The sequence below is a fragment of the Scyliorhinus canicula genome, chromosome 21 (genome assembly GCF_902713615.1).
Source record: "Scyliorhinus canicula chromosome 21, sScyCan1.1, whole genome shotgun sequence".
Classification (NCBI taxonomy): domain Eukaryota; kingdom Metazoa; phylum Chordata; class Chondrichthyes; order Carcharhiniformes; family Scyliorhinidae; genus Scyliorhinus; species Scyliorhinus canicula.
The window spans coordinates 4,599,566-4,622,727 of NC_052166.1; the positions used below are offsets into that span (position 1 = coordinate 4,599,566).

Below are 23,162 nucleotides of genomic sequence, written 5' to 3' on the forward strand. Positions count from 1 at the left end.
CGCTCCCTCAGCACTGACCCTCCCACAGTGCGGCGCTCCCTCAGCATTCACCCTCCGACAGTGCGGCGGACCCTCAGCACTGACCTCCGACAGTGCGACACTCCCTCAGCACTGACCCTCCGACAGTGCGGCGCTCCCTCAGCACTGACCCTCCGACAGTGCAGCGCTCCCTCAGCGCTGACACTCCAACAGTGCAGCGCTACCTCAGCACTGACCCTCCGACAGTGCGGCGCTCCCTCAGCACTGACCCTCAGACAGTGCGGCGCTCCCTCAGCACTGACCCTCCGACAGTGCGGCGCTCCCTCAGCACTGACCCTCAGACAGTGCGGCGCTCCCTCAGCACTGACCAAGCTCGGTGTGGGGTGGGTAACTGCGATAGGGGGAGGTGGGGGGGGGGGGGGGGTGTTGGTTGAACCTTGTGGAAATGGAGGTGAATATTATAATAGCCTCTCTGTCCCCCCCCCCCCCCCCCCCCACCCTCATGCCAGCGGGTGGGTTAATGATTGATGGGGTGGGGGCAGTGGGTTAACACGGTGGATTGTGGAAACATTCAGCCCTCGGTAGTCGCAGACATGAAGATCCAAACGTTGCTGTGGTGTGTTCAGGCTGTGTGCTTTGTAAATCTTGCTGCTGCTCACAGAAGGAGAGGTATGTAACCTGGAGGGGGTCAGACCAGGCAGCAGGCAGTGGCCATATTACTGAGCAGCTATTCACATCATCTCTTCCTCCTTTGGTCTTCCTTCTCGCTCCCTTTCTCTCTCCCTCTTTCTCTCACTCCCGCTCTCTCTGTCTGTCTCATTCCACTCTTCTCTTTCACTCTGTCCATTGCGCCCTGACATTCACCCCCTCTCCCTCTCTCCATCGTTCTCTGTCTTTCCCTCACTCTGCCTCCCTCCCTCACTGTCCCTCACTCTGCCTCCCTCCCTCACTGTCCCTCACTCTGCCTCCCTCCCTCTCTGTCCCTCACTCTGCCTCCCTCCCTCACTGCCTCCCTCCCTCACTGTCCCTCACTCTGCCTCCCTCCCTCACTGTCCCTCACTCTGCCTCCCTCCCTCACTGTCCCTCACTCTGCCTCCCTCCCTCACTGTCCCTCACTCTGCCTCCCTCCCTCACTCTGCCTCCCTCCCTCACTCATTCCCTCACTCTGCCTCCCTCCCTCACTGTCCCTCACTCTGCCTCCCTCCCTCACTGTCCCTCACTCTGCCTCCCTCCCTCACTGTCTTTCCTCACTCTGCCTCCCTCCCTCACTGTCCCTCACTCTGCCTCCCTCCCTCACTCTGCCTCCCTCCCTCACTCATTCCCTCACTCTGCCTCCCTCCCTCACTGTCTCTCACTCTGCCTCCCTCCCTCACTCTGCCTCCTTCCCTCACTGCCTCCCTCCCTCACTCTGCCTCCCTCTCTCACTGCCTCCCTCCCTCACTCTACCTCCCTCCCTCACTCTGCCTCCCTCCCTCACTCTGCCTCCCTCCCTCACTCTGCCTCCCTCCCTCACTGTCTTTCCTTCACTCTGCCTCCCTCCCTCATTCTGCCTCCCTCCCTCACTCTGCCTCCCTCCCTCACTCTGCCTCCCTCCCTCACTGTCTTGTCCTCACGCTGCCTCCTTCCCTCACTGTCTTTCCTCACTCTGCCTCCCTCCCTCACTCTGCCTCCCTCCCTTCTCTGTCTCCCTCACTCTGCCTCCCTCCCTCTCTGTCTTTCCCTCACTCTGCCTCCCTCCCTCACTGTCTTTCCCTCACTCTGCCTCCCTTCCTCACTCTGCCTCCCTCCCTCACTGTCCCTCACTCTGCCTCCCTCCCTCACTGTCTTTCCCTCACTCTGCCTCCCTCACTGTCTTCCCCTCACTCTGCCTCCCTCCCTCACTGTCCCTCACTCTGCCTCCCTCCCTCACTCTGCCTCCCTCCCTCACTCTGCCTCCCTCCCTCACTCTGCCTCCCTCCCTCACTGTCCCTCACTCTGCCTCCCTCCCTCACTGTCTTTCCCTCACTCTGCCTCCCTCCCTCACTCTGCCTCCCTCCCTCTCTGTCTTTCCCTCACTCTGCCTCCCTCCCTCACTGTCTTTCCCTCACTCTGCCTCCCTCCCTCACTCTCTCACTCTGCCTCCCTCCCTCACTCTGCCTCCCTCCCTCACTGTCGGTCCCTCACTCTGCCTCCCTCTCTCTCTGTCTTTCCCTCACTCTGCCTCCCTCCCTCACTTTCCCTCACTCTGCCTCCCTCCCTCACTGCCTCCCTCCCTCACTCTGCCTCCCTCCCTCACTGTCTTTCCCTCACTCCGTCTCCGTCACATTTGTGGATTCTGATCTTTCCTGATCTCAGGCGCCCGGTCCACTTTTCAACCTCCATCTCTCCTCCTCTCTCCGTCACGCTTCCTCCCTTTAGCCTCTGTCACTCTCTGTGTCACTCTCTGTCTCACTCACTCTGTCACTCACTCTGTCACTCTCTGTCTCACTCACTCTGTCACTCTCTGTGTCACTCACTGTGTCACTCACTGTGTCACTCTCTGTGACCCTCTCTGTCTCACTCACTCTGTCACTCTCTGTCTCACTCACTCTGTCTCTCTCTCTGTGTCACTCACTCTGTCACTCACTGTGTCACTCTCTGTGTCACTCACTCTGTCACTCTCTGTGTCACTCTCTGTGTCACTCGCTCTGTCACTCGCTCTGTCACTCTCTCTGTCACTCACTCTGTCACTCACTCTGTCACTCTCTGTCACTCGCTCTGTCACTCTCTGTGTCACTCTCTGTGTCACTCCCTGTCACTCCCTGTCACTCTATGTCACTCTCTCTGTCACTCTCTGTGTCACTCTCTGTGTCACTCTCTCTGTCACTCACTCTGTCACTCTCTCTGTCACTCTCTGTGTCACTCCCTGTCACTCTGTCATTCTCTCTGTCACTCTCTGTCACTCTCTGTGTCACTCTCTGTGTCACTCACTCTGTCACTCACTCTGTCACTCTCTCTGTCACTCTCTGTGTCACTCACTCTGTCATTCTCTGTGTCACTCTCTGTGTCACTCTCTGTGTCATTCTCTGTGTCACTGTGTCACTCTCTGTGTGACTCTCTGTGTCACTCTCCCTGTCACTCTCCCTGTCACTCTCTGTGTCACTCTCTCTATCACTCTCCCTGTCACTCTCTGTGTCTCTCTCCCTGTCACTCTCCCTGTCACTCTCTGTGTCGCACTCTCCCTGTCACTCTCTGTGTCACTCTCTGTGTCACTCTCTGTGTCACTCTCCGTGTTGCACTCTCCCTGTCACTCTCCCAGTCACTCTCCCTGTCACTCTCCCTGTCACTCTCTGTGTCGCACTCTCCCTGTCACTCTCTCTGTCACTCTCTCTGTCACTGTCCCTGTCACTCACTGTGTCACTCTCTCTGGCCCTCTCTGTGTCACTCCCTGTCACTCTCTGTGCCACTCTCTGGTTCTCCTCCTGCCACTCTCTGTGTCTCTCTCTGTGTCACTCCCTGTGTCACTCTCTGTGTCACTCTCCCTGTCACTCTCTGTGATCACTCTCTGTGTCACTCTCCCTGTCACTCTCTGTGTCACTCTCTGTGTCACTGCCTGACACTCTCTCTGTCACTCTGTGTGTCACTCTCTCTGTCTCTGTGTCACTCACTGTAATTCTTTTCACTCTGTCTCTCTCTGACTCTGTGTCTCTCTCTGTCTGCCTGTGTCACTCTCAATGTCTCTGCCACTCTGTGTCACTGTCACTCTGTGGCTCTCTCTGTCACTTTCTGTCTCCCTCTGTCGCTCCCTGTATCACTCTGTCACTCTCCCGATCTCGGTCACTCTCTGTGCCACTCTGTATCACTCTCTCTGTCTCTGCCACTTCTGTGTCTCTGTCACTCTGTGTCACCCAACCTGTCTGTCACTCTCTGGGTCTCTCTGTCACTCTGTGTCTCTGTCACACTCTCTCTCCCTCTGTGTGTGTCTCTCTCTGACACTCTCTGCGTTCCTCTGACAGCTCTGTGTCACTCTCTGTAACTCTCTCTGTCTGTGTCACTTACTGTGCCTCTCTGTCACTCTCTGCCTCAGTCTGTCACTCACTGTGTCCCTCTGTCACTCTCTGCATTCCTCTATCACTCACTGTGTCCCTCTGTCACGCTCTGTATCCCTGTCATTCTCTGTGCCTCGCTATCTCTCTGACACTGTGTTTACACTCTCTGTGTCACTCTCTGTCACTCCCTATGTCTCTGTTACTCTCTGTGCCTCTGTCACTTTCTGTGTCACTCTCTGTCTCCCTCTGTCACTCTCTGGGTCACGCTCCCTGTTTCTGTCACTGTCTGTGTCTCTCTATCACTCTCTGTGTCTCTCTATCATTCTCTGCATCTCTCTGTCACTCTCTGTGTCCCTATGTCTCTCTGTCACTCTGCCTGTCACTCTCTGCCTCTGCCTCTCACTCACTCTGTCACTCTGTGTCGCTCTGTCACTCATGTCTTTGTCACTCTCTGCCTTTCTATCTCCCATTCTCTGTGTGTCTCTCTGTCACTCTCTGTGTCTCTCTGTCACTCTCTGCCTCTGCCTGTCACTCACTCTGTCACTCTGTGTCCCTCTGTCACTCTGTCTTTGACACTCTGTCTTTCTATCTCCCATTCTCTGTGTGTCTCTCTGTCACTCTCTGTGTCTCTCTGTCACTCTCTGCCTCTGCCTGTCACTCACTCTGTCACTCTGTGTCCCTCTGTCACTCTGCCTTTGTCACTCTCTGTCTTTCTATCTCCCATTCTCCGTGTGTCTCTCTCTGACTCTCTCTCTAACTGACATGGGAAACAGTATTCGGAAAAGTATTCGAGTTACAACAGAGCCCAGAATGTGTCAATTGTATCCCGTCAATGAATCCTAATTTTTCTTGTCAAGAGATTAAGGAGGCAATGTTAACCATCAGAGAACGAGTGTTGGAGTTGCATCAATTTATCCATCGGTCTTCCCAAATATTAAAGATTTTGTTAGAGAACAGATAAGCGATAGATGTGATATATGGAAGAAATAGAGAAGAACAGCATTGCTACCGATGCAGCACGGTAGCATTGTGGATAGCACAATTGCTTCACAGCGCCAGGGTCCCAGGTTCGATTCCCGGCTTGGGTCACTGTCTGTGTGGAGTCTGCACATCCTCCCCGTGTGTGCGTGGGTTTCCTCCGGGTGCTCCGGTTTCCTCCCACAGTCCAAAGATGTGCAGGTTAGGTGGATTGGCCATGATAAATTGCCCTTAGTGTCCAAAATTGCCCTTTGTGTTGGGTGGGGTTACTGGGTTCTGGGGATATCTCTCTTTCTGTCATTCTCTCTCTCTATCTCTCTCTCTCTCTCTGTCTACCCCCCTCTGTCTTGATCTCTCTGTCTCTACTCTCTCTCTCTAACTCTCTCTCTCAGTCTATCACTCTATCTCTTGTCTATCTCTCGCAATCTCTTTCACACTCTCTCCCTCTGTAGCTCTCTTTCTGTCTCTCTCTCACTCTTGTGTGTGTGTGTGTGTCTCTCTCTCTTTCTGTCTTTCTCTCTGTCTATCTATCTCTCTCTATCTGTCCCTCTGTCTAGATCTCTCTGTCTCTACTTCTCTAACTCTCAGTCTATCACTCGATCTCTTGTCTATCTCTCACGATCTCTTCCACATTCTCTTCCTCTGTATCTCTCTTTCTGTCTCTCTCTCTCACGTGTGTGTGTGTGTGTGTCTCTCTCTCTCTCTCTTTCTGTCTTTCTCTCTGTCTGTCTCTCTCTCTCTCTCTGTCGATGTCTATGTGGGCGGCACGGTAGCAAAGTGGTTAGCACTGCTGCTTCACAGCGGCAGGGTTCGATTCCCGGCTTGGGTCACTGTCTGTGCGGAGTCTGCACGTCCTCCCCGTGTCTGCGTGGGTTTCCTCCGGGTGTTCCGGTTTCCTCCCACAAGTCCCGAAAGACGTGGGGCGCGATTCTCCGCAGCCCACGACAGGTCGGAGAATAGCGGGAGGGCCTTCCCGACATTTTTCCCGACCTCCCGCTATTCTCCCCCCCCCCCCCCCCCCCCCCCCCCCCAACACGGCCGCCCCACGACACGAATCGCTGCTCACCGTTTTTACGACGAAAAGCGATTCTCCCCAGGCCGATGGGCCGAGTTCCCAGGCCTTTACGGCCGTTTTCACGAACGCAAACACACCTGCTCTCACCGTTCGTGAAAACGGCCGCAAAGTGCCCGTCCCGGACAACCATGGCACCGATTGGCATGGCCATGGGTGGCATGGGCAAGGGTGGCATGGGCCTGCGATCGGTGGGCACCGATGGTGGGCAGCGGGTCCGATACCCGCGCACTCTTTGTTCGTCCGCCGCCCCGCAGGATCAGTCCGCGGGGCGGCTGAGGGGCATGACGGCCCGCGCCTGCGCGGGTTTGACACATATGCGCGATGACGTCATCCGTGCATGCGCGGGTTGGAGCCGTCCAACCTGCGCCTGCGCGGCTGATGCCATCGTGCACGTCAGTCGCCGTGACGCTTGGCGCGCGGGCTTAGCGACGGTCGCTAAGCCCGCGATGCCGTTCTTCCCGGGGCCCGCGATGCTAGCCCCGCCCGGGGGGGGGGGGAGAATCGGGTCCATGGAGGGGGCGCGGAGGCTGCCGTGAAACACGGCCAGTTTCACGGCAGCCTTTCCGACTCTCCGCATTTGCGGAGAATCACGCCCGTGCTGTCAGGTCAACTGGACATTCTGAATTCTCCCTCTGTGACCCAAACAGGCGCCGGAATGTGGCGACTAGGGGATTTTCACAGTAACTTCACTGCAGCGTTAATGTAAGCCGACTTGTGACAAGTAAAGATTATTATTATATAAAAAGTGAAATTAGATTTTATTTTAAAAATTCCCGAGGTCCTTGGCTGAGCTGCAATCACCAGGGGCGGGATTCTCCCCTACCCGGCGTGACAGGGGGTCCCGGCGTAGGGGAGTGGCGCCAACCACTCCGGGGTCGGGCCTCCCCAAAGGTGGGGTATTCTCCGCACCTTTGGGGGCTAGCCCCGCGCCGGAGCGGTTGGCACCACGCCGACTGGCACAAAAACTGGCGCCAGCGGCCTTTCAGGCCCGCTGCCCGGCGCTAGGGCTGGCCGAAAGGCTTTCGCCGGTTCGCGCATGCGTTGGCGGTGATGTCACCACTGGCGCATGCGCGCTGTGGGTTTCTCCTCGGCTTCTGCCTATGGTGGAGGCCGTGGCGGCAGCGGAGGAGAAAGAGTGCCCCCAGAGCACTGGCCCGTCCCCTGATCGGGGGGCCCTGATCGCGGGCCTGGCCACCGTGGGGGCACCCCCCCGGGGTCCAATCCCCCCTCCAGGACCCCGGGGCCCCGCTCGCGCCGCCGATCCCGCCGCCACCAGAGGTGGTTCAAACCTCGGCGGCGGGAGAGGCCTCCCAGCGGCGGGACGTCGACCCATCGCGGGCCGGAGAATCGCCGCAGGGGGCTCACCGATCGGAGCGGCGTGATTCCCGCCCCCGCCAATTCCCGGGTGGCGGAGAATCTCTGCCACGGCGGGGGCGGGATTTTCGGTGGCCCCGGGCGATTCTCCGACCCTGCGGGGGGGTCGGAGAATTTCGCCCCAGGTTTGTACATTTACACAGATAACCTTTTATTATTTAAGATTAATGTCAATAAATTGACAAAAATGTAACTGACGACCCAGTATCCCTTTCCCAACATTCCCCTTTCCAACCCACCCCACTCTATATACACACTCACACACACACACAAACTCACACACGCTCACACTCTCTCACACACGCTCTCTCACACACACACATTCTCACACACTCATATACACAAACTCACACACACACATTCTCACACACACACTCTCTCACTCACACACGCTCTCTCACACACACACATTCTCACACACACTCTCTCATACACACACATTCTCACACACACACACTCTCTCATACACACTCTATCACACATACACTCTGTCACTCACACACGCTCTCTCACACACACACATTCTCACACACACTCTCTCATACACACACATTCTCACACACACACACTCTCTCATACACACTCTATCACACATACACTCTGTCACTCACACACACTCTCTCATACACACACATTCTCACACACACACACTCTCTCATACACACTCTATCACACATACACTCTGTCACTCACACACGCTCTCTCACACACACACATTCTCACACACACACTCTCTCACACACACACTCTCTCATACACACACATTCTCACACACACACTCTCTCACACACACACATTCTCACACACACACATTCTCACACACACACTCTCTCATACACACACATTCTCACACACACTCTCTCACTCACACACGCTCTCTCGCTCTCTCACACACACATTCTCACACACACACACAAACTCACTCACACACACACACACAAACACGCGCACACAAACATACACTCACAAACTCACATACACACATACGCTTACACACACCATGCAGTCTCACACATTCAATCACTCAGACACACTCACACTCATACTCACGCACACTCACATACACACGCACTCACACACACACTCACACAACACAGACACCCATACACACTTGCATGCACTCACACACACTCAATACACACACATACACTCAGAGACACACATTCACACACTCATACACATACACACTCAAACACACACTCACAGTCACACATTCACACACACAAACACACAGACACACACACATTCAACATTCGCACGCACACACTCCAACACATTCACAGACACACTCACAGACACACACGCACACACATACATTCACACACACACACAGACACACTCGCACATGCTCAAACACACAGTCACACACACATACACTCATGTACGCACACTCAAACACACATACATTCTCACACATGCACGCACACACAGATACAGACACACTACACAACATGGAGAGATACGGTGGTGAAATGGGAAGAAAATAATGATAAAATAAAAGGATAAAGAATCTCCGAAGCACTATGAGAGTTTTTAGATAAAGTCTTTCAGGAGTTCAAGCTTTCATTTTGATACTTCTTCCTTCCAGGCTTGAGATGGTTTTCCCTGGCAAGGTTGTATACTTTGTAGATTCAAGATAATCCCGCCGACAGAGTAACGATGTGCCAGGCACTCACTGGTTTTATCAAATCAGTCCTTTACTTCAGCAGGGAGAGAGGGAGGGAGAGAATGTTCTTCTCCTTTCAAGGTCTAAACAACCAGCTTTTCTCGGAAGCATCCCGCAGGAACCAGTGTTGTCAGGTAGAACACTGACCCTGGCCAAACCACACCAGCCAGCCAATCAAACCGCAGGGGTTAGCGCAGGGCTAAATCGCTGGCTTTGAAAGCAGACCAAGGCAGGCCAGCAGCACGGTTCGATTCCCGTACCAGCCTCCCCGGAGAGGCGCCGGAATGTGGCGACGAGGGGCTTTTCACAGTAACCTCATTTGAAGCCTACTCGTGACAATAAAGTGATTTTCATTTCATTCATTTCAAACCGACTCCCTCCAAAGCTGGTACTCAAGATTCACTCGGAGCCGACAAACCTGTTTTCACCTCCCCGTCAAAAACATAATCCTGGAGCACGCTGTCCTGGCCAGCAGGCTGCCTCAACTGGAATCTACTGCTTAAAGGCACATTCTGATTATGTGCCCACGGACCGTGAATCATAAAATAAGACAAAAGAAATGGGAAAGAAGGAAAATCAAAAGGAACGACTCAAACAGAACACAGTGAGTTGTAACGAGCCGGGGGGGGGGCTCGCCGGACATCAGGGGGTTCGAAGGGGAGATAATGGCCGATTTCCGAAAGGAGATTGGAGTGTGGCCCTTGAGTGAATCTTGAGAACCAGCTTTGGAGGAAGCCGGTTCGATTGGCCAGGGAGAGTGTTCTACCCGACAACAGCCAGTCACTGGTTCCTGAGGGATGCTTCTGAGGGAGATGGGCAGAAGGGGCAGCAGGGTAGCATGGTGGTTAGCATAAATGCTTCACAGCTCCAGGGTCCCAGGTTCGATTCCCGGCTGGGTCACTGTCTGTGTGGAGTCTGCACGTCCTCCCCCTGTGTGCGTGGGTTTCCTCCGGGTGCTCCAGTCTCCTCCCACAGTCCAAAGATGTGCGGGTTAGGTGGATTGGCCATGCTAAATTGCCCTTAGTGTCCTAATAAAAGTAAGGTTAAGGGGGGGGGGGTTGTTGGGTTACGGGTATAGGGTGGATACGTTGACTTGAGTAGGGTGATCATGGCTCGGCACAACATCGAGGGCCGAAGGGCCTGTTCTGTGCTGTACTGTTCTATGTTCTATGTTCTAAGTGATCAGACCTTGAAAGGATAAGGAGCAGGGAGTGGGGGAGGGGGGGGGGGGGATGGGAAGTGACTGCATTGGGCAGCGAAGAGTCGACGGGCTGAATGGCCTGTTGCTGGGTCAGATTGGTTCCCCGATTTCTCCAACTCGTTCTCTATCTTCCACGGGAGGCGGGATGGAGGGAAGGGAAGAAGTCGTCACAAGAGAGGGGAATGATGCTAACTGTTTTTCTGTCTTGTGGATAGATTGCGGATGCGCAGATACTGCCAGGGACACCGGACACGGAACACACGGTCAAGGGGTAGGTCAAACCTGAAGGGCACAATGTCCATCACTCCAGACTATTCATGCTCCGACTCTCTCATACGCTGCCCTGAGCAGGTGGCCACTCACAGCAGAACCTTGAAACTCTGAAGACTTGGGCCTACAGGCCCCATGTCCTGCCTGACTCCCCTCCAGCTTGCCAATGGACGTCGGCAGCAAATACCTTCTTCCCTAAATCTACAGCCGCGATCCAAAGATCGCCCCCGAGACTGAGGATTGTGGGTTTCGAGTCCCCACCTCGAGTCTTGATGTCAGGAATCTAGATCGGCTCTCCATCGCCCAGCCACCAGCCAGCTCCAGTACTGAGGGAGCGCCGCACTGTCGGAGGGTCAGTGCTGAGGGAGCGCCGCACTGTCGGAGGGCCAGTACTGAGGGTGCGCCGCACTGTCGGAGGGTCAGTGCTGAGGGTGCGCCGCACTGTGGGAGGGTCAGTGCTGAGGGAGCGCCGCACTGTGGGAGGGTCAGTGCTGAGGGAGCGCCGCACTGTCGGAGGGTCAGTGCTGAGGGAGCGCCGCACTGTCGGAGGGTCAGTGCTGAGGGAGCGCCGCACTGTCGGAGGGTCAGTGCTGAGGGAGCGCCGCACTGTCAGAGGGTCAGTACTGAGGGAGCGCCGCACTGTCAGAGGGTCAGTGCTGAGGGAGCGCCGCACTGTCAGAGGGTCAGTGCTGAGGGAGCGCCGCACTGTCGGAGGGTCAATATTGAGGGAGCGCCGCACTGTCGGAGGGTCAGTACTGAGGGAGCGCCGCACTGTCGGAGGGTCAGTGCTGAGGGTGCGCCGCACTGTCGGAGGGTCAGTGCTGAGGGAGCGCCGCACTGTCGGAGGGTCAATACTGAGGGAGCGCCGCACTGTCGGAGGGTCAGTGCTGAGGGAGCGCCGCACTGTCGGAGGGTCAGTGCTGAGGGAGCGCCGCACTGTCGGAGGGTCAGTTCTGAGGGAGCGCCGCACTGTCGGAGGGTCAGTGCTGAGGGAGCTCCGCACTGTCGGAGGGCCAGTGCTGAGGGAGCGCCGCACTGTCGGAGGGTCAGTGCTGAGAGAGCACCGCACTGTCGGAGGGTCAGTGATGAAGGAGTGCCACACTGTCGGAGGGTCAGTACTGGGGGAGTGCCGCACTGTCGGAGGGTCAGTACTGAGGGAGTGCCGCACTGTCGGAGGGTCAGTGCTGAGGGAGCTCCACACTGTTGGAGGGTCAGTGCTGAGGGAGTGCCGCACTGTCGGAGGGTCAGTACTGAGGGAGTGCCGCACTGTCGGAGGGTCAGTACTGAGAGAGCACCGCACTGTCGGAGGGTCAGTGATGAAGGAGTGCCGCACTGTCGGAGGGTCAGTACTGGGGGAGTGCCGCACTGTCGGAGGGTCAGTACTGAGGGAGTGCCGCACTGTCGGAGGGTCATCACTGAGGGAGTGCCGCACTGTCGGAGGGTCAGTGCTGAGGGAGCTCCACACTGTTGGAGGGTCAGTGCTGAGGGAGTGCCGCACTGTCGGAGGGTCAGTGCTGAGGGAGTGCCGCACTGTCGGAGGGTCAGTACTGAGGGAGCCGCACTGTCGGAGGGTCAGTGCTAAGGGAGCGCTGCACTGTGGGAGGGTCAGTGATGAAGGAGAGCCGCACTGTTAGACGTGCTGCCTTTCTGCTGCAGTGTGAAATAAAGGCCTCATCTACCGGTTCAGGCTATGCAATTGGGCCCTCGGCCACAAGTGGAAAAAGGGGCTCCTCTGTGTACGGAGGGGGTGGGGGGGGGGGGGGGGAAGAGGAGATGTTCTCCCCAACAACATAATTCCTTCAGCTAACAGTGTTGAACAGCCGGTGATCTGGGTCAGTTATCACATTGCTGTTTGTGGGATCTTGCTGTGCGGGGTGCCCGACGCGACGCCAGTGACCACACCGCCAAAAACGCAAACCTCATTGCGTTTTCTGTGAGTTTCACTTCCAATTCAGGCCTTGTAGGCCCGGACCCTACTCCCGGTTGCCATGGCTGCGACCCAGCGGGGTAGCCTCCAGCCTCTGAACGGCCGCTTCCAATTCCCCTTCCGTTGGAGAGCCGAGCGTTGCTGTCACGATCGTTGGAATGGGAATTAACGGGGCTTCATTTCATTCTGGTTTGTTCTAGGAGGGCCAGAGGCCTGGCAACTCAAGGGACCATGCGCATCCACGGGGGCACGGACGCCCAGGGGAGAATGGACACCCAGCGACCCACGGCATCTGCCACGTGCAGACCAACCCGCGAGGGGGCGGGCGGAACGCCAGCATCATTACCGGAGACATTTACCTTCGGAGACAGGTGCGTCGGTGTGGGTACGGTGAGGGGAGGCTGGATAGAACTCCGGCCTGGCCGGTATTCCAGGCCTGGAGTAAGCAGGGGGAGGGAGGGGCTGGTACTGATGCGGCACGTCTCATTGACCAGCAGCTGGAAAAAGACGAGGGGGGGGGGCCGAAGGGGAATATCCAGCCCGCTGGTCGAAATGGCTCCGTTGAGATTACGGCCCCCAAATGGTTGTCGGATGGAGAAGGGTTAGTGGTCAGACACAGAACAAGCGTTCACTCATCCCCGGTGAACACAAGCTGCAGGGCGGGCGAGGGAAGGGGGGGAGGGGGTGGGGAGGGGGGGGGGGTTTAGTCTCGAGTTCAAATCCCATCTCAGCCTCAATCCGTCTTCACAAATGGATATCTCATACAGAAAGGGGAACAGTGTAGAGGGAGATTTACTCTGTATCTAACCCCGTGCTGTATCTGTCCTGGGAGTGTTTGATGGGGTCAGTGTAGAGGGAGCTTTACTCTGTATATAACCCCGTGCTGTACCTGGCCTGGGAGTGTTTGATGGGGACAGTGTAGAGGGAGCTTTACTCTGTATCTAACCCCGTGCTGTACCTGTCCTGGGAGTGTTTGATGGGGACAGTGTAGAGGGAGCTTTACTCTGTATCTAACCCCGTGCTGTACCTGTCCTGGGAGTGTTTGATGGGGACAGTGTAGAGGGAGCTTTACTCTGTATCTAACCCCATGCTGTACCTGCCCTGGGAGTGTTTGATGGGGACAGTGTAGAGGGAGCTTTACTCTGTATCTAACCCCGTGCTGTACCTGTCCTGGGAGTGTTTGATGGTGACAGTATAGAGGGAGCTTTACTCTGTATCTAACCCCGTGCTGTACCTGTCCTGGGAGTGTTTGATGGGGACAGTGTAGAGGGAGCTTTACTCTGCATCTAACCCCGTGCTGTATCTGTCCTGGGAGTGTTTGATGGGCACAGTGTAGCGGGAGCTTTACTCTGTATCTAACCCCGTGCTGTACGTGTCCTGGGAGTGTTTGATGGGGACAGTGTACAGAGAGCTTTACTCTGTATCTAACCCCGTGCTGTACCTGTCCTGGGAGTGTTTGATGGGGACAGTGTAGAGGGACCTTTACTCTGCATCTAACCCCGTGCTGTACCTGTCCTGGGAGTGTTTGATGGGCACAGTGTAGCGGGAGCTTTACTCTGTATCTAACCCCGTGCTGTACCTGTCCTGGGAGTGTTTGATGGGGACAGTGTAGAGGGATCTTTACTCTGTATCTAACCCCGTGCTGTACCTGTCCTGGGAGTGTTTGATGGGGACAGTGTACAGAGAGCTTTACTCTGTATCTAACCCCGTGCTGTACCTGTCCTGGGACTGTTTGATGGGGACAGTGTAGAGGGAGCTTTACTCTGTATCTAACCCCGTGCTGTACCTGTCCTGGGAGTGTTTGATGGGGGACAGTGTAGAGGGAGCCTTACTCTGTATCTAACCCCGTGCTGTACCTGTCCTGGGAGTGTTTGATGGGGACAGTGTAAAGGGAGCTTTACTCTGTATCTAACCCCGTGCTGTACCTGTCCTGGGAGTGTTTGATGGGGGACAGTGTAGAGGGAGCTTTACTCTGTATCTAACCCCGTACTGTACCTGTCCTGGGAGTGTTTGATGGGGGACAGTGTAGAGGGAGCCTTACTCTGTATCTAACCCCGTGCTGTATATTCATTCTTCAATCCCACAGAGAAGCAATGGAACGGAGATAAAGCTCGACCTACACGGATTTCGCGGTAATGGGAAGCCTCACGCGATGCACATTCACGAGTTCGGCGACCTGAGTGATGGTTGTGAGACTCTTGGTGGCCACTTTAACCCTCACAACATGGACCACGGCAGGTATATAACCTGGGGGGGGGGGGGGGGGGGGGGGGGGGGGGGTGGGGGGGGGGCCTGGGGCGAAGCTCAAGTCGGACGAGGCCAGGATCTTTGGAATTAGCAAGGTGAATCCTCATTCGTGTTACGGAATGGTTTGCGATATGACAGCAAAGGACGTGGCCCTTCTGGCTCCCATTCTCATACTAGCATCTTTGGAAGGATGCACCCCCCCCCAGTCCCCCACTGTCTCCCACCACTCTCCCGATCCGGGCACAGCTCAGCAAATGTTTCCCCTTTGTGGGAGGTGGGGGGAATCGTTGTCTATCTCAATCATTCCGGCTCTCGCGTGCGTGACAGATCCTGTGACCAAAGCGCCTCAAGGGTGGTCAAACTCCAGGCCCGAGGAAGGAGGTCATCATTCTTCTCGGGATGTGTCCAGAATGGCCGGCACCCGCTCCCCAGTTGTTTTGACCTTTTGGTTTGATTTCCTGCAGCCATGCCGGTGATTTGGGGAACTTTCGGCCCAGTGCGGATGGATCCGTGCACGAGACGTTGACGCGTGTGCAGCTGCACCTTCAGGGGCACGATTCGGTCATCGGGCGATCTATCGTGGTAAGTGATTGTACTGGGTGGGACTCTCAGTCAGATCATTCCTTTGAACCTGCGTTCGATGTACTAAGGGAGCTCCGCACTGTCGGAGGGTCAGTGCTGAGGGAGCTCCACACTGTTGGAGGGTCAGTGCTGAGGGATCACCCCACTGTGGGAGGGTCAGTGCTGAGGGAGCGCCGCACTGTCGGAGGGTCAGTGCTGAGGGAGCGCCGCAGTGTCGGAGGGTCAGTGCTGAGGGAGCGCCGCACTGTCGGAGGGTCAGTGCTGAGGGAGCGCCGCAGTGTCGGAGGGTCAGTGCTGAGGGAGTGCCGCACTGTTGGAGGGTCAGTGCTGAGGGATCACCCCACTGTGGGAGGGTCAGTGCTGAGGGAGCGCCGCACTTTCGGAGGTTCAGTGCTGAGGGAGTGCCACACTGTCGGAGGTTCAGTGCTGAGGGAGCGCCGCACTGTCGGAGGTTCAGTGCTGAGGTAGCACTGCACTGTCAGAGGGTCAGTGCAGAGGGAGCGCCGCACTGTCGGAGGTTCAGTGCTGAGGTAGCACTGCACTGTCAGGGGTCAGTACAGAGCGAGCGCCGCACTGTTGGAGGGTCAGTGCTGAGCGAGCGCCGCACGTTGGAGGGTCAGTGCTGATGCGAGGCGCGCACTGTTTGGAGGGTCAGTGCTGAGCGAGCGCCGCACTGTGGGAGGGTCAGTGCTGAGGGCGCCGCACTGTCGGAGGGTCAGTGCTGAGGGAGCGCCGCACTGTTGGAGGGTCAGTGCTGAGGGAGCACCGCACTGTCGGAGGGTCAGTGCTGAGGGAGTGCCACACTGTCGGAGGGTCAGTGCTGAGGGAGCGCCGCACTGTCGGAGGGTCAGTGCTGAGGGAGCGCCGCACTGTCGGAGGTTCAGTGCTGAGGTAGCACTGCACTGTCAGAGGGTCAGTGCAGAGGGAGCGCCGCACTGTCGGAGGTTCAGTGCTGAGGTAGCACTGCACTGTCAGTGGGTCAGTGCAGAGCGAGCGCCGCACTGTTGGAGGGTCAGTGCTGAGCGAGCGCCGCACTGTTGGAGGGTCAGTGCTGAGCGAGCGCCGCACTGTTGGAGGGTCAGTGCTGAGCGAGCGCCGCACTGTGGGAGGGTCAGTGCTGAGGGCGCCGCACTGTCGGAGGGTCAGTGCTGAGGGAGCGCCGCACTGTCGGAGGGTCAGTGCTGAGGGAGCACCGCACTGTCGGAGGGTCAGTGCTGAGGGAGTGCCACACTGTCGGAGGGTCAGTGCTGAGGGAGCGCCGCACTGTCGGAGGGTCAGTGCTAAGGGAGCGCCGCACTGTTGGAGGGTCAGTGCTGAGGGAGTGCTGCACTGTCGGAGGGTCAGTGCTGAGGGAGCGCCGCACTGTTGGAGGGTCAGTGCTGAGGGAGCGCCGCACTGTCGGAGGGTCAGTGCTGAGGGAGCGCCGCACTGTCGGAGGGTCAGTGCTGAGGGAGCGCCGCAGTGTGGGAGGGTCAGTGCTGAGAGAGCACTGCACTGTCAGAGGGTCAGTGCTGAGCGAGCGCCGCACTGTTGGAGGGTCAGTGCTGAGCGAGCGCCGCACTGTCGGAGGGTCAGTGCTGAGCGAGCGCCGCACTGTCGGTCAATGTTGAGGGAGTGCCGCACTGTCAGAGGGTCAGTGCTGAGGGAGCACCCCACTGTCGGAGGGTCAGTGCTGAGGGAGCGCCGCACTGTCGGAGGGTCAGTGCTGAAGGAGCGCCGCACTGTTGGAGGGTCAGTGCTGAGAAAGCGTCGCACTGTCGGATGATCAGTGCTGAGGGAGCGCCGCACTGTTGGAGGGTCAGTGCTGAGGGAGCGCCGCACTGTCGGAGGGTCAGTGCTGAAGGAGCGCCGCACTGTCGGAGGGTCAGTGCTGAGGGGACCGTCGCACTGTCGGAGGGTCAGTGTTGAGGGAGCGCTGCACTGTCGGAGGATCAGTGCTGAGGGAGCGCCTCACTGTTGGAGGGTCAGTGCTGAGGGAGTGCCGCACTGTTGGAGGGTCGGTGCTGAGGGAGCGCCGCACTGTCGGAGGTCAGTGCTGAGGGAGCGCCGCACTGTTGGAGGGTCAGTACTGAGAGAGCGCCACACTGTCGGAGGGTCAGTGCTGAGGAAGCACCGCAATGTCAGAGGGTCAGTGCTGAGGGAACGCTGCACTGTCGAAGGGTTAGTGTTGAGGGAGCGCCGCACTGTCGGAGGGTCAGTGCTGAGGGAGCGCCGCAGTGTCGGAGGGTCAGAACTCAGGGAAGTGCCACACTTTCGGAGGATCAGTACTGAGGGAGCGCCGCACTGTCGGAGGGTCAGTGCTGAGGGAGCGCCGCACTGTCGGAGGGTCAGTACTCAGGGAAGTGCCACACTGTCGGAGGGTCAGTATTGAGGGCGCGCGGCACTGTCAGAGGATCAGTGCTGAGGGAGTGCCGCACTGTCGGAGGGTCAGTGCTGAGGGAGCGCCGCACTGTCAGAGGGTCAGTGCTGAGGGAGTGCCGCACTGTCGGAGGGTCAGTGCTGAGGGAGCGCTGCACTGTGGGAGGGTCAGTCCTGAGGGAGCGCCGCACTGTCGGAGGATCAGTGCTGAGGGAGTGCCGCACTGTCGGAGGGTCAGTGCTGAGGGAGAGCCGCACTGTCAGAGGGTCAGTGCTGCGGGAGCCTCGCACTGTCGGAGAGTCAGTGCTGAGGGAGCGCCGCACTGTCAGAGGGTCAGTGCTGAGGGAACGCTGCACTGTCGAAGGGTTAGTGTTGAGGGAGCACCGCACTGTCGGAGGGTCAGTGCTGAGGGAGCGCCGCACTGTCGGAGGGTCAGTGCTGAGGGAGCGTCGCACTGTCGGAGGGTCAGTGCTGAGGGAGTGCCGCACTGTCGGAGGGTCAGTGCTGAGGGAGTGCCGCACTGTCGGAGGGTCAGTGCTGAGGGAGCGCCGCACTGTCGGAGGGTCTATGCTGAGGGAGCGCCGCACTGCCGGAGGGTCAGTGTTGAGGGAGCGTCGCACTGTCGGAGGGTCAGTGCTGAGAGAGCGCCGCACTGTGGGAGGGTCAGTGCTGAGGGAGTGCCGCACTGTCGGAGGTCAGTGCTGAGGGAGCGCTGCACTGTGGGAGGTCAGTCCTGAGGGAGCGCCGCACTGTCGGAGGATCAGTGCTGAGGGAGCGCCGCACTGTCGGAGGGTCAGTACTCAGGGAAGTGGCACACTTTCGGAGGGTCAGTGCTGAGGGAGTGTCGCACTGTCGGAGGGTCAGTGCTGAGGGCGCCGCACTGTCGGAGGGTCAGTGCTGAGGGAGCGCCGCACTGTCGGAGGGTCAGTGCTGAGGGAAGGCCGCACTGTCGGAGGGTCAGTACTGAGGGAGCGCCGCACTGTCGGAGGGTCAGTGCTGAGGGAGCGCCGCACTGTCGGAGGGTCAGTGCTGAGGGAGCGCCGCACTGTCGGAGAGGTCAGTGCTGAGAGCGGCCCGCACTGTCGAGGGTCAGTGCTGAGGGAGCGCCGCACTGTCGGAGGGTCAGTGCTGAGGGAAGCGCCGCACTGTCGGAGAGGTCAGTGCTGAGGAGGCGCCGCACTGTCGGAGGTCAGTGCTGAGGGAGCGCCGCACGTCGGAGGGTCAGTGCTGAGGGACGCGCGCACTGTCGGAGGGTCAGGCTGATGGGAGCGCCGCACTGTCGGAGGGTCAGTGCTGAGGGAGCTGCCGCACTGTCGGAGGGTCAGTGCTGAGGGAGCGCCGCACTGTGGAGGGTCAGTGCTGAGGGAGCGCCGCATTGTCGGAGGGTCAGTGCTGAGGGAGCGCCGCACTTTCGGAGGGTCAGTGCTGAGGGAGCGCCGCACTGTCAGAGGGTCAGTGCTGAGGGAGCGCCGCACTGTCAGAGGGTCAGTGCTGAGGGAGCGCCGCACTGTCGGGAGGGTCAGTGCTGAGGGAGTGCCGCACTGTGGGAGGGTCAGTGCTGAGGGAGCGCCGCACTGTGGGAGGGTCAGTGCTGAGGGAGCGCCGCACTGTGGGAGGGTCAGTGCTGAGGGAGCGCCGCACTGTGGGAGGGTCAGTGCTGAGGGAGCGCCGCACTGTCGGAGGGGTAATTATGAGGGAGCGCCGCACTATCGGCGGGTTAGTGCTGAGGGAGTGCCGCACTATCGGAGGGTCAGTGCTGAGGGAGTGCCGCACTATCGGAGGGTCAGTGCTGAGGGAGTGCCGCACTTTCGGAGGGTCAGTGCTGAGGGAGCGACGCACTGTCAGAGGGTCAGTGCTGAGGGAGCGCCGCACTGTCGGAGGGTCAGTGCTGAGGGAGCAACGCACTGTCAGAGGGTCAGTGCTGAGGGAGCGCCGCACTGTCAGAGGGTCAGTGCTGAGGGAGCGCCGCACTGTCGGAGGGTCAGTGCTGAGGGAGCGCCGTACTGTCAGAGGGTCAGTGCTGAGGGAGCGCCGCACTGTCGGAGGGTCAGTGCTGAGGGAGCGCCGCACTGTCAGAGGGTCAGTGCTGAGGGAGCGCCGCACTGTCAGAGGGTCAGTGCTGAGGGAGTGCCTGCACTGTCGGAGGGTCAGTGCTGAGGGAGCGCCGCACTGTCGGAGGGTCAGTGCTGAGGGAGCGCCGCACTGTCAGAGGGTCAGTGCTGAGGGAGCGCCGCACTGTCAGAGGTGTAATTATGAGGGATGTGACATTGAACCTGAGGCTCCTGTCTGCCCTCTAAGGTGTACAGGTAACCCACACAGCTTATTGGAATATTAGGACCACAGTTTCCTCGGCTGATATTAATGCTTCAAACGTGTATCACTGAAAATAAAATCAAATGCTGATGAGAGTCATTATCGCTTTGGCAGTTGTTGGGACCTTGCTATGATTAGATTGGGTTTGGGAGAGCTGATCAAAAGTTGGAGCCGCAGGTTATGGAACTTTTTTAGGTGTTTTTGACGTTAAGGAGTGATGTTGGAGCTGGAGGAAATAACAGAGATAGGGAGGGGTGTAGGAGCTGGAGGAGGTTGCAAAGATAGGGAGGGTTGTAGGGGCTGGAGGAGGTTACAGAGATAGGGAGGGGTGTAGGAGCTGGAGGAGGTTGCAAAGATAGGGAGGGTTGTAGGGGCTGGAGGAGGTTACAGAGATAGGGAGGGTTGTAGGGGCTGGAGGAGGTTACAGAGATAGGGAGGGTTGTAGGGGCTGGAGGAGGTTACAGAGATAGGGAGGGTTGTAGGGGCTGGAGGAGGTTACAGAGATAGGAGGGTTGTAGGGGCTGGAGGAGGTTACAGAGATAGGGAGGGTTTTGGGAAGCTGGATGAGGTTACAGAGATAGGGAGGGTTGTCGGGGCTGGAGGAGGTTACAGAGATAGGGAGGGTTGTAGGGGCTGGAGGAGGTTACAGAGATAGGGAGGGCTGCAGGGGCTAGATGAGGTAACAGAGATAGGGAGGGTTGTAGGGGCTGGAGGAGGTTACAGAGATAGGGAGGGTTGTCGGGGCTGGAGGAGGTTACAGAGATAGGGAGGGTTGTAGGGGCTGGAGGAGGTTACAGACATAGGGATGGGTGTCGGGGCTGGAGGAGGTTGTCCCTGGAAGCACTGACTGTCCACGGGCACAGTGTGGCACGGTGGATGTTGGGCGGGGTCTGGGTGCAGTGTTGACAAAATGTTCGTCTCGACGATCTGTTTCACGTCCCGATCCAGTTGCCCCCTCTGCTTCCCCATGATTCTCCTCTGATGTTTTCCGCAGATCCACGAGAACGAGGATGACCTGGGTCACCATGACAGCCCCGGGAGCCTGGTGCACGGGAACGCCGGGCGGCGGTTAGCCTGCTGTGTGATCGGGGTCGCTTCCGGCAGGGGTTGGCACCAGGCCGTCCACTCGCCCTCCAGGGTCAGCAGGAACCAGGGGCGGAGGGAGAACTCGCGGAAACCTCAGCGAAGCGAGCAGGAATGAACGAGTGGGCCCGGCAAGGGGTGGGGGGGGGGGGAAACGAGGATCGGAGGGTCATCGGGGTGCCTCCGTGGCATTGCTCCTCGTGCGAGAGGAGTTATCAACCAACAACGATTGAGGCGGATGGTTGATCATTCGATGCGGGCAAATCGTAGGATTGGTGGTGGGGTCAGGTGGCTGAGATGTCATCGATGGGCAGGCCGTGGGGGAAGGAGCACCCCCAAAGGTGCCACGTACACCAGATCCATGACAACATTCCTCCTTGGCGAAGCATGATGTCAGCAAGGGAGCACCAACCGACACCACCCCAGGCAAGCGGCTCCCCCCCCGCCCCCATCGAATGACAGCGACTCCATTCTCTTCAACAAACACCAGTTAAGGATTCTGGGGCCTCCCGTTTCCAGGGCAACAAGACCCAGGCCTCAGTTGTGGACCGACACTGGCCTTCCTGTTTACTAGAGCCCTCGCTGGAGATTTACAATTCTTTAAAAAATAAAACATGTGCAATGATGCCTGTGACGGAATTATTGATTTAAACCCTTGGGGACAGTGTCGAGGGAGCTTTACTCTGTATCTAACCCCGTGCTGTACCTGTCCTGGGAGTGTTTGATGGGGACAGTGTAGAGGGAGCTTTACTCTGTATCTAACCCTGTGCTGTACCTGTCCTGGGAGTGTTTGATGGGGACAGTGTAGAGGGAGCTTTACTCTGTATCTAACCCTGTGCTGTACCTGTCCTGGGAGTGTTTGATGGGGACAGTGTAGAGGGAGCTTTACTCTGTATCTAACCCCGTGCTGTACCTGTCCTGGGAGTGTTTGATGGGGACAGTGTAGAGGGAGCTTTACTCTGTATCTAACCCCGTGCTGTACCTGTCCTGGGAGTGTTTGATGGGGACAGTGTAGAGGGAGCTTTACTCTGTATCTAACCCCGTGCTGTACCTGTCCTGGGAGTGTTTGATGGGGACAGTGTAGAGGGAGCTTTACTCTGTATCTAACCCATGCTGTACCTGTCCTGGGAGTGTTTGATGGGGACAGTGTAGTTGGAGCTTTACTCTGTATCTAACCCCGTGCTGTACCTGCCCTGGGAGTGTTTGATGGGGACAGTGTAGAGGGAGCTTTACTCTGTATCTAACCCCGTGCTGTACCTGTCCTGGGAGTGTTTGATGGCGACAGTGTAGAGAGAGCTTTACTCTGTATCTAACCCTGTGCTGTACCTGTCCTGGGAAGTGTTTGATGGGGACAGTGTAGAGGGAGCTTTACTCTGTATCTAACCCGTGCTGTACCTGTCCTGGGAGTGTTTGATGGGGACAGTGTAGAGGGAGCTTTACTCTGTATCTAACCCCGTGCTGTACCTGTCCTGGGAGTGTTTGATGGGGACAGTGTAGAGGGAGCTTTACTCTGTATCTAACCCCGTGCTGTATCTGTCCTGGGAGTGTTTGATATGGACAGTGTAGAGGGAGCTTTACTCTGTATCTAACCCCGTGCTGAGCCTGTCCTGGGAGTGTTTGATGGGGACAGTGTAGAGGGAGCTTTACTCTGTATCTAACCCCGTGCTGTACCTGTCCTGGGAGTGTTTGATGGGGACAGTGTAGAGGGAGCTTTACTCTGTATCTAACCCCATGCTGAACCTGACCTGGGAGTGTTTGATGGGGACAGTGTAGAGGGAGCTTTACTCTGTATCTAACCCCGTGCTGTACCTGTCCTGGGACTGTTTGATGGGGACAGTGTAGAGGGAGCTTTACTCTGTATCTAACCCCGTGCTGTGCCTGTCCTGGGAGTGTTTGATGGGGATAGTGTAGAGGGAACTTTACTCTGTATCTAACCCCGTGCTGTACCTGTCCTGGGAGTGTTTGATGGGGACAGTGTAGAGGGAGCTTTACTCTGTATCTAACCCCATGCTGTACCTGTCCTGGGAGTGTTTGATGGGGACAGTGTAGAGGGAACTTTACTCTGTATCTAACCCCATGCTGTACCTGTCCTGGGAGTGATT

The 23,162-nt window shown here is 57.5% G+C and overlaps 1 protein-coding gene across 1 annotated transcript; it reads left to right on the plus strand.

Moving 5' to 3' along the window:
- The first annotated feature begins 524 nt into the window (after positions 1-524).
- LOC119955942 (superoxide dismutase [Cu-Zn], chloroplastic-like) lies at positions 525-21,685 on the plus strand. The gene is made up of 6 exons (XM_038782602.1): positions 525-648; positions 10,496-10,551; positions 12,678-12,848; positions 14,564-14,715; positions 15,189-15,306; positions 20,972-21,685. The coding sequence occupies exons 1-6, from the start codon at positions 573-575 to the stop codon at positions 21,176-21,178; spliced, it is 780 nt and encodes a 259-aa protein (XP_038638530.1). The 5' UTR covers positions 525-572; the 3' UTR covers positions 21,179-21,685.
- The last annotated feature ends 1,477 nt before the right edge of the window (positions 21,686-23,162 follow it).

Bases quoted from the DNA above. Each gene is read 5' to 3' on its own strand.
- LOC119955942 (XM_038782602.1), top strand. From the start codon at position 573: ATGAAGATCCAAACGTTGCTGTGGTGTGTTCAGGCTGTGTGCTTTGTA. The intron at 649-10,495 runs GTATGTAACCTG...TCTTGTGGATAG, and splicing joins TGCTGCTCACAGAAGGAGAG to ATTGCGGATGCGCAGATACT. The intron at 15,307-20,971 runs GTAAGTGATTGT...TGTTTTCCGCAG, and splicing joins TCATCGGGCGATCTATCGTG to ATCCACGAGAACGAGGATGA.